General features: G+C 47.9%; 2 protein-coding genes across 2 annotated transcripts in view; both read right to left on the reverse strand.

Annotated features, from left to right (window-relative positions):
• The window catches only part of LOC116955734 (inositol polyphosphate-4-phosphatase type I A-like), a 40,105-nt gene extending 39,130 nt beyond the window's left edge, over positions 1-975 (reverse strand). Inside the window, exon 1 of the mRNA XM_032977003.2 lies at positions 927-975. The gene's annotated coding sequence lies outside the window, so the exon portion shown is untranslated. The remainder of the gene's footprint in view (positions 1-926) is intronic.
• Positions 976-6,966: 5,991 nt separating this feature from the next.
• LOC142906014 (uncharacterized) lies at positions 6,967-15,184 on the reverse strand. The gene is made up of 9 exons (XM_076053384.1): positions 15,107-15,184; positions 12,806-12,942; positions 12,510-12,635; positions 11,663-11,795; positions 10,762-10,843; positions 10,149-10,321; positions 9,129-9,189; positions 8,841-8,958; positions 6,967-8,419 (listed from the first exon to the last, which is right to left on the reverse strand). Exons 2-9 carry the CDS (start codon positions 12,940-12,942, stop codon positions 6,967-6,969), a joined length of 2,283 nt encoding a protein of 760 aa, XP_075909499.1. The 5' UTR covers positions 15,107-15,184.
• Between the last annotated feature and the right edge of the window lie 3,470 nt (positions 15,185-18,654).

Raw genomic sequence — 18,654 nt, forward strand, 5'->3', positions numbered from 1 at the left:
TCACTGTACACACACTCACCCCTGTACACGCACACTCACCCCTGTACACTCACTGTACACACACTCACCCCTGTACACACACACTCACCCCTGTACACACACTGTACACACACTCACCCCTGTACACTCACTGTACACACTCACCCCTGTACACACACTCACCCCTGTACACTCACTGTACACACACTCACCCCTGTACACACACTCACCCCTGTACACTCACTGTACACACACTCACCCCTGTACACTCACTGTACACACTCACCCCTGTACGCTCACTGTACACACACTCACCTCTGTACACGCACTGTACACACACTCACCCCTGTACACACACTCACCCCTGTACACTCACTGTACACACACTCACCCCTGTACACTCACTGTACACATACTCACCCCTGTACACTCACTGTACACACACTCACCCCTGTACACACACTCACCCCTGTACACTCACTGTACACAAACTCACCCCTGTACACACACGCACCCCTGTACACTCACTGTACACACACTCACCCCTGTACACTCACTGTACACATACTCACCCCTGTACACTCACTGTACACACACTCACCCCTGTACACACACTCACCCCTGTACACACACTCACCCCTGTACACTCACTGTACACACACTCACCCCTGTACACACACGCACCCCTGTACACTCACTGTACACACACTCACCCCTGTACACACACTGTACACACACTCACCCCTGTACACTCACTGTACACACACTCACCCCTGTACACTCACTGTACACACACTCACCCCTGTACACTCAACCCTGTACACTCACCCCTGTACACTCACCCCTGTACACTCACTGTACACACACTGTACACACACTCACCCCTGTACACTCACTGTACACACACTGTACACACACTCACCCCTGTACACTCACTGTACACACACTGTACACTCCCCGCCGCTTCGAGCTGGGTCCTCAGTTCCGTATCCAAACCCTCACCTGACCCCCCCCCTCACCCCTCCCCTCACTTCCTCTCTCACTGTCTCCGCCCCATAGCTCACCCTCTAACCCCTCCCTCACTGCTCACTCACCCCCCTCACGCTCACCCTCTCTCACTCACCCCTCACGCTCACCCCTCACACTCACCCCTCTCACTCAGCCTCTCTCCCTCACACTCACCCCCTCACACTCACCCCCTCTCACTCATCCCCCTCACTCACCCTCTTACTCACCCCTCTCACTCACCCCTCACAATCACCCCTCTCACTCACCCCCTCACCCTCTCACTCATCCCCTCACATTCACCCTCTCTCACTCACCCCTCTCACTCACCCTCTCTCACTCACCCCCTCACATTCACCCTCTCTCACTCACCCTCTCTCACTCACCCCTCACGCTCACCCCTCTCACTCACCCCTCTCACTCAGCCTCTCTCCCTCACACTCACCCCCTCACACTCACCCCCTCTCACTCACCCCCCTCACTCACCCTCTTAATCACCCCTCTCACTCACCCCTCTCACTCACCCCTCTCACTCACCCCCTTACCCCTCTCACTCACCCCCTCACATTCACCCTCTCTCACTCACCCCTCTCACTCACCCCTCACGCTCACCCCCTCACACTCACCCCCTCTCACTCACCCTCTCTCACTCACCCCTCACACTCACCCCTCTCACTCACCCCTCTCACTCACCCCCTCACCGTCTCACTCACCCCCTCACATTCACCCTCTCAAACTCACCCTCTCACACTCACCCCCCCTCACTCACTCCTCTCACTCACCCCTCACACTCACCCTCTTACCGCTCTCACTCACCCCTCTCACTCACCCCCTCACACTCACCCCCTCACTCACCCTCTTACTCACCCCCTCACATTCACCCCCTCACACTCACCCCTCTCACTCACCCCCTCACGCTCAGTCTCTCACTCACCCCCTCACACTCACCCCCTTTCACTCACCCTCTCACTCACCCTCTTACTCACCCCTCACACTCACCCCTCTCACTCACCCCCTCACTCACCCCTCACACTCACCCCTCCCACTCACGCCTCACACTCACCCTCTCACTCACCCCTCACACTCACCCCTTTTCACTCACCCTCTCACTCACCCTCTTACTCACCCCTCTCACTCACCCCCTCTCACTCAACCCTCACACTCACCCCTCACACTCACCCCCTCTCACTCACCCTCTCACTCACCCCCTCACACTCACCCCCTCACACTCACCCTCTCACTCACCCCTCACACTCACCCCCTTTCACTCACCCTCTCACTCACCCTCTTACTCACCCCTCTCACTCACCCCCTCTCACTCAACCCTCACACTCACCCCTCACACTCACCCCCTCTCACTCACCCCCTCTCACTCACCCCCTTGCTCACCCCCCTCACACTCACCCCCTCACTCCTCTCACCCTCCCTCGCTCACCCCCTCCCTCACCCACCTCGCTCACTCTCTCACACTCACCCCCCTTGCTCACCCCCTCCCTCACCCCCCCTTGCTCACCCCCCCTTGCTCACCCCCTTACACTCACTCCCTCACCTCACTCTCACCCTCCTCACTCACCCCCTCACCTCACTCTCACCCGCTCCCTCCCACTCACACCCCCTCGTGTGCCAAGGGGCCGTCCATACATGACGTCACGCAATTTTGAACGATTTTTGGCCCCCCCCCCCCTTCGTCACACGGCGTCACAAAAAGTCAACCCCCCCCCCTCAAATATGACGTCACAAATCTCTGCCCCCCCCCCCCCCTCAAAAAAATATAAAACATGCTTCAAATCGCTTTAAACTATTGTCATTGTAGTGCGTATTTAATGTGCCGCTGCACTCTGATGTTGTAGGAGAAAACATTAAAAAGTATATTTAATTATACCCTTTGGTTCTATTCGGTAAAGTCACGTAGGTAAAAAATAAAACAACAAAAATCACGACGTTTCGGCCACAACACAAGCGGCCTTCATCAGGTGAAGGGACCAGACTGTCTCGAGGACAGCGCTGGAGTGAAACACAGCCAAGCTCAGACCGCGACCTTTAAGCTGTGTGAGAGTAATTAATGTGCCTTGACACCTTAATTACGTCGTGATTTTTGTTTTATTTTTTACCTACGTGACTTTACCGAATAGAACCAAAGAGTTTGGATCCTTGCAGTCACGAAAGCTTCAAATCTATATTTAATTAAGTAGAACGTATTCTTAGCTATTTCGGTAAAGTCACGTTGAAGGGAAACAATAAAATAATAATATATATAAAACAATAAAAATCCTCACGACGTTTCGACCATAACACAAACGGTCGTCATCAGGTGTGTCGGTTTGCATAAATTTATTTATTTGGATGTCCTAATTAAAAAGAGACCTGATGGTTCAATGAGCCACTCTGTCTACAGGAAAACTACCCATACGGATGCTTATCTGAAACCGGATTCCCACCACCATCCATCACAGAAGAATTTTCTCATCAAGACTCTGTATCATAGAGCCCAATGCATATCCGACCAGGAACACATAGGCAGTGAACTCAAGCACGTACACCAAGCTCTTAAGGCTAATGGATACTCCGACTATACAATCCGCAAAGCTATCACTCAAACCATGAAGAAGGACCCTCTTGAGGAGCCTTTCAAAACCATCACTTTACCATACATTGCGGGGATCACAAAAAAGACCTCCAAAATCTTGAATAAACACAAGATCCAGGTCCGTTTCAACACATTACATAAAATCCGTGATCTGGTTCCATCTGTAAAAGATGTGATTCCGGACATACAGTACCCTGGTGTCTACAAACAAAGTTGCCTCTGTGGTAGTAGTTACATTGGAGAAACCAAACGCCATGTCTCGGACCGCATTCGTGAACACAAAGCAGACCTTAAACACGGTAGGACCAACACCTCGGCCGTGGCAGATCATTGTTATAATTCAGTAGGCTCACATGACATTGACTGTTCCAAGACAGAGGTTCTTTGTAAGCCATCTGGCTACCATGAGAGATTCGTTCATGAGGCTATCCACATATACAAGCACAGAGACAATTTCAACCGAGAAGATGGATTCTGGCTTAGCAATCATTGGAAAGATTTGATAAACCATTTCAAGTCTTAATTGATTGTTCACGCTTACAGTGGCTTTCAGACAGCATACATTAATTTTTCGTCTCCCCCCTCCTCTTTTCAGAACATAGATGGACTAGTCCTTCTAAATAAACTGCCAAATCGCTGCGCGTGGCGCCGACGTTTTTAATAAATAAATACACCGTTTAAAAATAAATAAATTTATGCAAACCGACACACCTGATGACGACCGTTTGTGTTATGGTCGAAACGTCGTGAGAATTTTTATTGTTTCATATATATTTTATTATTTTATTGTTTCCCTTCAACGTGACTTTACCGAAAGAGCTAAGAATATGAATTACCGCAGTCACGAAAGGTTTAAATCAAAATTTAAGTAGAACGTGTTATCTATATTTATTTAATGTTGCACAATTTGATGTGACGTCACATTTATCAAACCACGCCCCCCCCCCTCGTCACAAATCGTCACAAATGTCTGACACACCTCCCCTCCCCCAGGTGCGTGACGTAATTTATGGACGGCCCCAAATGCGTTGTACAGCAATCATAACATCGTACATGAGATGATAGCGGTTGAATTAAAAAGAGTGGGGATATGTATTTAAACGTGGTGGTGTAGTTACGGTGATGGGAGAACAAGCGGGAGTGGTTAAGCAGGGATTGGGGAAGTGATAGAGGTTGGGGTTTAGGCCTGGTTGTGGCTGGCGGAGGCAATGGCAGTTTAGGTAGCGATGGGGATGGAGGTTGAGGTGATGGTGATGATAGGGGTCGGGGTAATGATAGGGGTTGGGCTAGTCCTGGTTATGGCTGGGGCAGGGGGAGTGATAGGGGTTGAGGTGATGGTGATAGGGGTTGGGGTGGTCATTGGGGGTTTGGGTAGACCTGGTCTTGACCGAGATAGGGAGGAGTCGGGGTAGTTAAAGGGATAGGCGTTGAGGTGTGATAGGTGTTGGGGTAATGATACGTGTTGCGGTAGGCCTTGTCGTGGCTGGGAGGCTGGGGCAGGGAGTATCAGTAACTGGTTTGGCTAGGGTAGAAAAGATGGGGGTTGTCTTGAGAGGGCAACGGAAGCAGTTTGGAGTCAACCCGTAACTGCTGTGTCTGCCCCGTGACCTCCTGCTCCCCCTCCTGCCAGCAGCAGCGATAGCCTCCACGTGGCGGGGACCCGGAGGTCTCTCCCTCTTCCATCTTTCCGAGCGTCCACCCACATGGTCTTCCCGGGGCTCACCCCGAACGAAATACGGAGTTGACCAAGCTTGCATACCCGTCAACCCATGCGGTTTACCCCGTATTCTTGTACGGGGAAATTGAGTTTTCAGGTCCGTATGGCGTATAGCCGTTACAATACGGGCAAACATTTATTTTGTCTATTTGTTTGAGTTTCTCCCTTGTAATGGGACTTTGTAGGATAAACGTTGAGATTTATAAGGGGCACGGGGTTACCAATAAGGTCTGAATTGGTCTGTAATAATGTCGGCACTGATGAGGGGTTGACAGGTGTGTGCTCACCCCGAACAAAATACAGAGTTGACCAAGCTTGGCCGCAAGATCACCTTCCTTGGTTGACACCAAAAAAGGCCGCACCTGGACGTGTCGAGTGTCAGTCGTAAATTCCTGATCATACATGGAAAGGTGCATCAGGGCAGCGGTGAAAATGTTTTGTGTTTTCCAACAACACGCCCGCACGGCTGTATGGCACCCGCCCCATGCCAGTCCAGAGTTCCATTCCCAGGTCCTTGCAGTTCCCTCGCTCGATGCGGTAGCCGTCTTTGTTCGATGGCCGATATCCCATCCTAGGGCCTACCGTTACGGCAAAAATTTAACCAAGCGAGAGGTCACTTTGTATTTACATCGCTGGGATTGTTGAGTGGAGTACAAAAAAAAAACCTTGGGCAATGTGGAATTTATATTGAGGTGAATACTTGAGTTACCACAGTAAGTGCTTTTAGTGGAATTGAAAACAAGTCGTGAATTATACCGTGGGTGGCAAGTATTTCTCGCTGGATAGCAAAGTATTGAGTGATACGTATGAATATGGTCACGAAATTGTATTTTAATGGGTAAATGCATCACCATGAGCGTGCGTTTATCAAATTGGCATGCAGCTTCACCTTTCCCTTGTGTTAAGGAACCCGGGAAAGTTGTGAGTCGCAGCTGTGCCGTCTGAGCGGGTGACCGAGCAGCGCTACCATTGGCAGCAGTAGTGTCCAAAACCACGCGGTAGCCAAAGTCAGTATCAACAATACATTTATAAACATATTGCAAAAGCAACAACACACAATAACGATGTTAAGCACAATACCGTTCGTTAAGATCTATGTTATATGTACACGTAATAATTATAAAAAGTAATTATAAGTATAAATAACCCGGGCGCGCAATTAAGTTTATTATTATTATACAAAACTTATCACAGTATTACAGGCAAATGTACAATATTCCATATTTATGAGTTTAACAATATATAGGAATAGCTTTCACCCTTTTAACTTGCACAAAAACCAACACCAATGGAGACTAGGCTCTAAGAAAAGCCGTCTCGGGTGTGGACCAATCAAATTCAAGGACACTGCATATTATTATCAGTTGTTTTTTTTGTTTGCATTTTGACTGCTTGTGTTGTGGTTATTGCAGACATGATGCCTTGAATAAAGGTGTCAGTTTTTGTGCCAGTTAAAAGGGTAAAACCTATTCCTATATCTTGTTACTGGCAAAGGAGGTCTCATAATGAGTTTAACAATGTTTATCTTTTTTTTAATTGAACATCATCACATTTTATAACGGGTCTGAGGAATGTATCCCGTTGGTAAGTTAAGGACTTCCCCCGTACATATAATATAAATATTAATAATTACAAATAATTATGAAGTATAAAATGTATAAATAATCCGGGTACAAAATTAGTCCCTCTCCACGGTTCCCCCACAGCAGCAAAGGCGCCGGAGCGCGGTTCCAAAGCGGCGCAGCCACCCCCTCCTGCTGGGGCACGCGCGGCAATGGGACTCTGTGAGCTCCTCCCGCCTCTCCTCGTCGCTCTCCTCCTTCGGCCTCTCCTCGTCGCTCTCCTCCTCCGGCCTCTCCTCGTCGCTCTCCTCCTCCGGCCTCTCCTCGTCGCTCTCCTCCTCCGGCCTCTCCTCGTCGCTCTCCTCGTCGCTCGCCCCCTCCTCCGTCTTCACCGTCGCTGGGGCGTCGTCATCTCCCAGCGAGGCAACCCCATGGCTCCCCGAAGCCTCTCCCTCCGCCTTGATGGAGACGGCCGAACCCGCGGTATCCCGAGGCCGATCTGCTCCGAATTGGCTCTCTCCCACTCCCTCGATATGAGCATCCAATCCCTTGGCATCCAGAGATGGATCGTCCGCGCTGATTTCCATTGAGGCAATGGACTGGCTCTGATTGCTCTCACTCTCTCCCAATTCCTTGGCGTGCAGAGGCTGACCGCTCTTGGTGTAGGTTTTGAGTGAGGCAAGGGAATGGCATTCACTCGTTTCCGTTGCATCAATGGAATCGCCCTCGCACACTTCCAATGTATCAATGGATTCGCCCTCGCACACTCCCATTGTATCAATGGATTCGCCCTCGAACACTTCCAATGTATTAATGGAATCGCCCTCGCACACTCTCATTGTATCAATGGAATCGCCCTCGCACACTCCCATTGTATTAACGGATTCGCCCTTGTACACTCCCAATGTATCAATGGATTCGCCCTTGTACACTCCCATTTTATCAATGGATTCGCCCTTGTACACTCCCAATGTATCAATGGATTCGCCCTTGTACATTCCCATTGTATCAATGGATTCGCCCTTGTACACTCCCAATGTATCAATGGAATCGCCCTCGCACACTCCCATTGTATCAATGGAATCGCCCTCGGACACTTCCATTGTATCAAAGGAATCGTCCTCGGACACTTGCATTGTATCAAAGAAATCGCCCTCGCACACTTCCATTGAATCAAAGGAATCGCCCTCGCACACTTCCATTGTATCAACGGAATCGCTCTCGTACACTTCCATTGCCTCAATGGAATCGCTCTCGTCCACTTCCATTGCCTCGATGGAATCGCCCTCGCACACCATTTCCATTGCCTTGATGGAATCGCCGTCCCTCATTTCCATTGCCTTTGTGCTCTCAATGTTGCTGCTGCTGCCGCTGCTCATGGTGCAATTAATTGAACAGGCACCACTGCAGCTCGTGAGGGAACCAAACATGGAAGATGAAAGTTGACCACAGTCAGGGTCGGCGTTGAACACTAGTGCCACATGATGCTCGGGTGCCGGCGCTGGGGTGGTGTTCATCCACGAGTGCTTGAGAGCACTCGCTGGCGTGCAGCGCGTGTCTGGGTTCCAGCTGCGGGCAGAGAGACGAGTAGCCGTGAGACAGAGAGACAAGTAGCCATGAGGACATTCGGCATGAGGGGCGATTTCATCTTTGGCCTCGTTCGTGCGCAAAAAATGCGGTGCAGGTCTCCAATGGCATATCCGAGGCAAAAGACAATGATTTCATGTAATGACGGGATATGGGGTCGAACTAATATTAACTACAATGAAGATATAGAAGGCACAGAGAGGTCCTCCTGCAATTGTCCGTAGATCTGTGGGTCACGTTTTATCTGCCCAATGCATGGTGCCCTTACGTTTATAATAGCTCACGCTGCTTGAGGCAAGTGATGGGACCATGGCAAAGACGTGTACTGCTGGAAGGGCACATATTGAAACTGACTTGGGTTTGCTGAAGAAGTTGGCGGAAACTCAGCTGATGCGACACTTACCAAAGAATGGAGTTGATGAAGTCCAAGAACCCCAAGTCCCTGGACCCCAGAAACTGGTTGAGTGGGCAACGGTGAGTCTTGTGCTTGCGACATGCCCAGTTGAGCCTCCCACATACGTCTGTACCAGGGACAACCAAAACACGACGTGAGTGATTCAGATTATTATTATCGTTTAAAGCTGAAGCGTGTGTTGGAAAATCAATGTCTTTCACTTCGCTGTACAGTCGGCTGAGGGGTGTCACACTGCGACATCACAACTTTACGAATCACCGCGTGCAGTTTGCTCACCGAAATACTCGTGACATTTTGGCGAAGTGGTGAGCATCTCGCGCGGAGGTTTGCCCAGAATCTGAAAGCAGATGGAACATTTGTTGTTATGCTACTGGAGGGGTTAAGAAGATACTTCTTCATGTATTGGCTTGATGAGTACATCCTATTGATTAATTCATTAACTATTGAGGAATAAATTGAAGGCGTATAGAGTCGAGCTGTCTATAATGTCACGTGAGCTAAAAGTGGATTCCTGCTCAAATGAACATTGAGGAAGTGCTCATCTCCCGTTTGTAGTCGCCCTGAAACAGCAGTAGAAAAACAATCCACATTCCTGTGACAGGGATAGGTCCAGCCATATGACAACCACTGTTCACTTCCCAACATAGTGGTACCTAACACGTAGGCTTTCGCGATCAATAGTATTCATAATAAATGTTTTTGGGTGAGATCGCGTTATTTATAAATTTGTCGAAACCCTCCACCACCCGACATGGCCAATCAGTAAAAAAAGTGTCACGTTGACAAAAGACAAATAGTTCACTACCTTAGCCCACCGGTGTGTTGAAGAGTGAATCCACAACATTTACCATTTTTGAGTACGACGTTTTGCTGGTAATTACATCCAGCATCATCGGGCAATTTGGCAATTTAAAAAAACCTTTATTATGAATAGTTGTACTTATCTTATCAACCTGAGAGGGATGGTGAGGCGATTCAACCCTCAACCAGGATTTTAACTAATCTCACGTTTACAGCCCTGAGACAGTGGTAAATAAGATATCTACATTGCTGTGGCAGGGGTGGGTCCATCCATATGACAACCACTGTTGACTTCCCCCACGTAGTACTAATTTTATCAACCCCAGAGGGATGATGGGCATGGTAACTCTAAACCTTACATTGCCGGCCGGTCACTCTACCGCTGAGCCACCAACGCGAGCTCCAACTGCAACAACAACCCGTCAAAGGCACGGTGCCAATATCCACACACACGGCAGCTACACTGAGCGACTTCGTAGGCCGACGTCACGTTACCTCCGTGATGCCCACGATCTCGTGCAAGTCGCTGTAGCATGGCAGAAGCTGTTGCCCAGTGGACAGCTCTGCGAAGATGCAGCCGGCAGACCACATGTCGAGCGGCGTGCCAACCTGTAGGTTCAGCAGAACCTCGGGGGCCCGGTACCCTTGGGTAGAAACGAGGTGGTCGACTGCAGAGGAATGAGAAGGAAGGAGTCAATCATTCACCCTTTTACAGCTGTACATCACCCCCTGCAGTCAGCCACTTTTTAAATACATTAATTCAGCCAACTGGGATCAGGTTGAACATTTTCAAAATGCTACGGAGCCATGAACCCTGGTTCCTCAAAGTGCACTGTTTGTCTTCATCCAGATGTTGTTGCCACCACGAAATGGCAGCAGACACAGCGTGTGTGTGTGGTCCCGCAATCAAAAGCTACTTTGGGTCGCGTGAAATATTCAGGCAAGCCATGCGAGGGCATTGCCGGGTCAAGGTAGATGAGACCCCCGCTACCGCTATATGGCTAACATTTATTTTTAACCTGAGACACATTTCAGATAACACGTTCTGTCGGAAGATATAAAAGAACGTTAGTACACTTTGTATCAAGATACGTGAATTGTATATTACCCAGCTCATTCTCGAAGAAACTCAATCCGAAGTCAGCCAGCTTGATTGTCCCCATCTCGTGGTCTTTGACGAGGATGTTAGCCTAAATTAAAACATGAAAACAGCTGCACATTACATTCTGTATTTAACCAGATGAGAGCCCATTGAGATGATCACTGTCTGTGTGGATCTAAGGCTGAAAGTGTCCACACATTAGCTCTGTCCACGTGGCTGTAAGTGGAAGGGGGCGTAAAAACTCTCGTGACGATCCAACACGAACAGAATTTTTACATGAGGTTATCCATGACAAAGTTCGATAACTGTAAGACACTTCGCGTGAATATTGTAATGCTGTAAAACTTTACGGACAATAGGAAAAAGTGGGTTGGGTACAATCGTTTGTTGTGTGTCATACAGCTCCCAGGGATCATTGGAGCCACATGAATTAGGATTGTGGATAAGAGAAGCTCCACTGTGGTAGGTGGCTGTGACCAGAACTAAACTGGCTACCACGTGGCACTGGGGGGCCAGAGGTGCATAAGGGCATAGACTGCTTTAAAAATGAAGGCACAGCCCTGCAATTGCTTGGTAGGGCAATTGCTGGCAGAAGAGCCTCGACTGAACGTGGCTCTGGACAGCCGCCCTCGAGCGGGTGTTTGGCCAACGCTGCCATGCTGACTTGAAAAAGTGAGAGTACCCACATTTTACTCCACACATTCGACAGTGATGGACTCATTCGTATTGCACGGTGCACATAGGAGGGAGGGGGATGAGGGGGGGAAATTAGAAAACTTCCAACTGCCGCACCATGAGAGATCGAATCGAACCAGTGGCCTCTTGTTTTACAACCTCTGTGCTCTGATCATTCCACCGCGGCAGCGTCCCTCACTCGCGACTGCCGAGCACAATTCTCAACACTCACCGCCTTGATGTCTGCATGCACCACGCCTTTCTTCTTTAGGAACTTCAGACCTTTCAACACGGACCGGGCGTAGCGCCGGACATTGGCCAGAGGCAAGGCTCCATTCTTAAACACCTCCCAAAGGCTCCCCTTGCTAAAAACAGCACACACAGCACAGAGTGCCATGTAGTCGCATACACAGCCTCGCTTGCAAAGTCGCTGGCACATCGCGTACACGCACGACGAGGAGTGAAACTCCATGAGGGGGAGGAAAGGCATTGGAGCTGTAGTGATGCCATGCGCACTCGGTGATGGTTTAAATGGCTTAACGATACAGGGCGATGACCATAACGTGCTGCGCAGCAGGAGGATTGGCCCTTCCACGGCTGTGCGCTTTTTTTTCCATCTACGTAACCCTGCAGGCAGCCATATTTTAAAGTAAATTTTGCCAACTTGGTCGGGTTAGTTTTTGGTGACAATATTCAGAACATTACTGAAGTCCATGACCCTGGTCACAGTGTGCTTTATTCTCTTTACAAGTTGTTGCCACGAGACGGCAGCAGCCATGTCGCGTGTGTGATCCCGCGTACAGAACCTACATTCCGTCGCGCGAAATATCGAGACTCTACCACAAGAGGGCATTGCCGGGTCCTCAGAATAGACAGGACCGGCTGTGAAAGGATCAGCGAGACTGGACTGTCACCACGTGCTTAGTAACCCATAGATGAATGCCAACTCTGAGATCACAACAAAGCAACGCCACGTGGCTTTGTCGATGATCGAGCATGAGGCTCAAGCAGGTGTCAAGCTAGTATTCGTACACAGCCTGTCAACGCGACGGTGTCGGTGGACTCGGTGTTATCCTTACCTCATGTACTCAAGGACCAAGAAATGTTCGAATTCGATGACAAAATCTTCCTCGAACCGGATGATGCTGCTGTTCTTCAGCTGCTTCAGGAAGACGGCCTCACGGTACTTGTTCTGCTTTGTCAAACTGCGCAAAGACATAAACACGAGTTAAAAATAAAACGTCGTCTACGCTGTTATCAGTTAAATCAAAGCCTTATCGTGTGCCTTCCTGGTGGAGGCACGCGTGTTAGTGTTGCGGCGACACACAAGAGTTTCTGAATGCAAGTCGTCGCACGGATCGCCACTCGGTCTCACCAAACAGTCTTGTCGGACACCTTCAGTGCAACCTCCTTCATTTCCTTGAGGTCGAAACACCTGAACACTTGGCCATAGGATCCCTCACCCAACATGTTCAAGACCTCGTAGCGATTCTTGATGATCTCGGGCGCCATCTGGTCACGGGAGAGGGGTGCAGAAGAGCATGCAATCAGCGAGTGCAGGTAGCGGTCCGGATGGTTGCCAGTTGACTCTCGTTCCACAGAGTGCTATGGAGAGACTGCAAGGTCCCTATGAAAGCAACGTGGAATTTATGCAACTTTCTTCAATGCCACATTGAGGTTTGTGAGCATTTGTGTGGAGCAAAGAAACACTGATGACATCAATTAACCAGCGCTCAACCAAGTGCTCTCCCCACCTCAACTGACCTGCCAAGGGATCATGGCAGATGGTCAGGAATGATGACGGAGCAGCAATTAATTAAGAAAACGCTTCCAAGAGGGCGTCTACCGGGGGAGATGGAGCGTTGCATCAGATGGCGTGCAGACGTGAGGTGGATTTTATTGCATGTCTGGAATGTGAGAGATGGTGGAGGATTCTGGGGGGCTTAATCCAGCTGCGGATCGATCATGGCTGATCATGGTGATGTTTTTATTAGAACAAGGTGAAGGTGCTGCCTTGCAATTTGTTGCTCATGCCACTGCTGGTGCAAAGACCTGGACCAGAGTGAGCTCTGGAGAGCGTCTCCTCTGTAATTTCACTCTGGTTCTCTCATTTTTATCTATTCTGGCCTCTCCCTTCATCTCTGTCTCTTGTCTATCTCCTGCCTCTCATCTCCCGATGTATCTATCTTTCATCATTTTTTATCTCAATAGATCTCTAAATCGTATCTGTCTCTTATCGAACCACCCTGCGTCTCTATTTTCATCTCCTTTCTGTCATACCACTGTATATCTTTCTCTTGTCTGTACCTCTTATCTACTCATGTCTCTCTAATTGCATCTCTTTTCATCGCAATAGATCTCTGTCGCGTGTCTATATCTCAGCTAATCTCTGTGCGCCTCTGCATCTCACCAGATGTCTATCTCGTTTGTATCCCTTAGCTCATTTCCGTAAGTCTTTTTCTCTTGTTTGCATCACCTGTTTCATATCCCTTCATCCGTTTTCTCATCTGCATCTCCTCTCATCTCCCTGAGTCTGTCTTTTTTTTCCTTATCCCCTTCTCATTGCGTATCTTCCTCTTGTCTCTCTCTCACCTATTGCTTTTATTTGATTTCATCTCGTGTTATTGCACTGTCTTGCACATCGCTAATGTATTATATAATCACGTATATTCACATCTCTTAGACTTATTTTATACTGTTTTTTTTCGGTAAAGTCACGTAGGTAAAAAAATCAATGAAATAAAATAAATGAAAACAACTAAATTTAGTTCTTTTCATTTTTACCAAAAAAACCAAAGAGTATGAATCCTTGCACTCATGAAAGCTTCAAATCTAGACCTATTTTACTCGCTCTATATCTCTCATATTGCGATATATCTCTTATTCCAATGTTCCTACCTCGACCAATATCTCCTATGTACATCTCCCATTCCCCTCTTGCTTGTATCTCTATTCTATATGACTCTATCTCAAAATGTATTGCTTGCTCCATCTCAAACCATTATCTCCACCATCACAAGAACTCAAGAGTTGGTTTAACACGAACCTGCTACAGCACTCATAGTTAACACCAAAACCCCACTCACCTATTATGTCTACGCAGCGGTTGCGCACACGCGATACACACCCGTGTGAAATACACACGAACATACGATGGACATTAACGTGAGCCGCTACTTACAGTAATATTAACATTATTCTTGGTTCTTTCGGTAAAGTCACGTAGAAGGGAAACAATGAAATAATAAAAATATATAACAATAAAATTCTCACGACGTTTCGACTGCAACACAAGCAATCATCATCAGTTGGGAAAACCACAACAAGAAATTTTGAAAAAATCGAGAGATATAGATCAAATTTTCTTGCTGTGGTTTTCACACCTGATGATGATTGCTTGTGTTGCAGTCGAAACTTCGTGAGAATTTAATTGTTTTATATTTTTATTATTTTATTGTTTCCTTTCTACGTGGTGACTTTACCGAAAGAACCAAGAATATGAATCCCTGCAGTCACGAAAGCTTTAAATCTAAATTTAATATTAACATTGTTTACCCTTAGAAGAGACAGCTCGCCATCCACGAAAATATTTTGTTGTTGAATTTCGTTTTTTAATTACGTTTAGTACAGCTCTATGCAGCAGACGTGAACGTAAGTAAATAATTAAGTTTATTACCTTTGCAAGTCGAAATATTCGTCTTAAAGTTCGACAAAGACGCTCTAGAATCGCTGAGCTCCGACGCGCGCGTGCTCCCTCCGTTGTCCAATTCGTATGTCGTCACAGTGACGTCGCGGTGACGCATCAGCCAGCTAAAGCTCCGCCCCCACCGGAAGCGGCTTCCGCCTCCCTCTGAAGCCCCGCCCCCTTTTTTCTCCCCGCCCCCTGAGCGCGTGGTTCATGGCGGACACAGCCAGCAGCAGGAGGCGCTTGGGGCCTGCTCCACCCTCCTCATACTCCGACCTCCTCACTCATCCCCCTACCTCCTCATCCTACCTCCTCACTCATCCTCATCCTTTCACCTCCCTCTGGGCCTCTCCTCACCCTCCCTCCTCATCCTCCCTACAACACAACCCTCCTCCATGCAACACAACCCTCCTCATCCTCCCTGCAACACAACCCTCCTCATCCTCCCTCCGAGCTTCCTCAACAACCCTCATCCTTCTAATATCTCCTCCTCAACCCTCGTCGTCTCTCGCCTCGTCCTGCTGAGCGTCACCCACCCTGCAGCCGCTACAGTAGCAGCAGCAGCAGCCGCCGGGTGCTGGGGCCTAGGAAAGTGAGGATAAGGTTAGCATCACCATCACCACCACGATCCTCTCTCTTACGTCACCTCCATCACCCTCATCAGATCGACGATGGTTATCTACGTCGTCATCATCATCTCGGCCTGGTAATTCTCGTTAGAATAGTCACTGTTTTGACCATCATCTTGAACCACCACCATCCTCGCCATCACTAACGTCACTTCAACCATCATCACCATCACTAACATTACCTCAACAATCATCACCATCACGAACATCACCTCAACAATCATCGCCATCACTAACATCACCAACACTAACATCACCTCAAACATGATCATCATCACTAACATCACCTCAACCATCATCACCATCACTAACATCACCTCAACCATCAGCCATCACTAACATCACCTCAACAACATCACCATCACTTACGTCACCTCAAGCATCATCACCATCACTAACGTCACCTCAAACATCATCACCATCACTAACATTACCGCAACCATCATCACCATCACTAACATCACCTCAACCATCATCACCATCACTAACATTACCTCAACCATCTTGACCATCACTAACATCACCTCAACAACGATCACTAACGTCACCTCAACCATCATCACCATCACTAGCATGACCTCAACCATCATCACCATCACTAATATCACCTCAACAACCATCACCGTCACTAACGTCACCTCAACAACCGTCACTAACGTCACCTCAATCATAACCATCATTAACGTCACCTCAACCATCATCACCATCACTAACATTACCTCAACAACATCACCATCACTAACGTCACCTCAACAACCATCACCGTCACTAACGTCACCTCAACAATCATCACCGTCACTAACGTCATCTCAACAACATCACTATCACTAACGTCACCTCAACAATCATCACCATCACTAACATCACCTCAACCATCATCACCATCACTAACGTTACCTCAACCATCATCACCATCACTAACGTCACCTCAACAACCATCACCATCACTAACGTCACCTCAACAATCATCACCATCACTAACGTCACCTCAACAATCATCACCATCACTAACGTCACCTCAACCATCATCACCATCACTAACATTACCTCAACAACATCACTATCACTAACGTCACCTCAACCATCATCACCATCACTAACATCACCTCAACCATCATCACCATCACTAACATCACCTCTACAACATCATCACCATCACTAACGTCACCTCATCAATCATCACCAACACTAACGTCACCTCAACCATCATCACCATCACTAACATCACCTCAGCCATCATCACCATCACTAACGTCACCTCAGCAACCACCATCACTAACATCACCTCAACAACATCACCATCACTAACGTCACCTCAACAACATCACCAACACTAACGTCACCTCAACAATCATCACTATCACTAACATCACCTCAATCGTCATCACAATCACTAACATCACCTCAACAATCATCACTATCACTAACGTCACCTCAACCATCATCACCATCACTAACATCACCTCAACAATCACTATCACTATCGTCACGTCAACAATCATCACCATCGCTAACGTCACCTCAGCAACCACCATCACTAACATCACCTCAACAATATCACCATCACTAACGTCACCTCAACAATCATCACCATCACTAACATTACCTCAACAACATCACCAACACTAACATCACCTCAACCATCATCACCATCACTAACATCACCTCAACCATCATCACCATCACTAACATCACCTCAGCCATCACCACCATCACTATCGTCACCTCAACAATCATCACCATCACTAACGTCACATCAACCATCACCATCACTAACATTACTTCCACAACATCACCATCACTTACGTCACCTCAACCATCATCATCAGTAACGTCACCTCAACAACATCACTATCACTAACGTCACCTCAACCATCATCACCATCACTAACATCACCTCAACAATCACCATCACTAACGCCACGTCAACAATCATCACCATCGCTAACGTCACCTCAGCAACCACCATCACTAACATTACCTCAACAACATCACCATCTCTTACGTCACCTCAACCATCATCATCAGTAACGTCACCTCAACCATCATCATCACTAACGTCACTTCAACCATCATCACCATCACTAACATCACCTCAACCATCATGACCATCACTAACGTCACCTCAACCATCATCACCATCACTAACGTCACCTCAACCATCATCACCATCACTAGCATGACCTCAACCATCATCAAGCATCACTAACATCACCTCAACAACCATCACCGTCACTAACGTCACCTCAACAATCATCACCATCATTAACGTCACCTCAACCATCATCACCATCACTAACATCACCTCAACCATCATCACCATCACTAACATTACCTCAATAACATCACTATCACTAACGTCACCTCAACCATCATCACCATCACTAACATCACCTCAACAATCACCATCACTAACGTTACGTCAACAATCATCACCGTCGCTAACGTCACCTCACCAACCATCATCACCAACATCACCGCAAAAATATCACCATCACTAACGTCACCTCAACAATCATCACCATCACTAACAATTACCTCAACAACATCACCAACACTAACATCACCTCAACCATCATCACCATCACTAACATCACCTCAACCATCATCACCATCATTAACATCACCTCAGCCATCATCACCATCACTAACGTCACCTCAACAATCATCACCATCACTAACGTCACCTCAACCATCTCCATCACTAACATTACCTCAACAACATCACTATCACTAACGTCACCTCAACCATCATCACCATCACTAACATCACCTCAACAATCACTATCACTATCGTCACGTCAACAATCATCACCATCGCTAACGTCACCTCAGCAACCACCATCACTAACATCACCTCAACAATATCACCATCACTAACGTCACCTCAACAATCATCACCATCACTAA

This window comes from Petromyzon marinus, chromosome 61, assembly GCF_048934315.1.
Source record: "Petromyzon marinus isolate PM22_M1 ecotype Great Lakes invasive population chromosome 61, UKy_Petmar_22M1.pri1.0, whole genome shotgun sequence".
In the NCBI taxonomy this organism is placed as follows: Eukaryota; Metazoa; Chordata; class Hyperoartia; order Petromyzontiformes; family Petromyzontidae; genus Petromyzon; species Petromyzon marinus.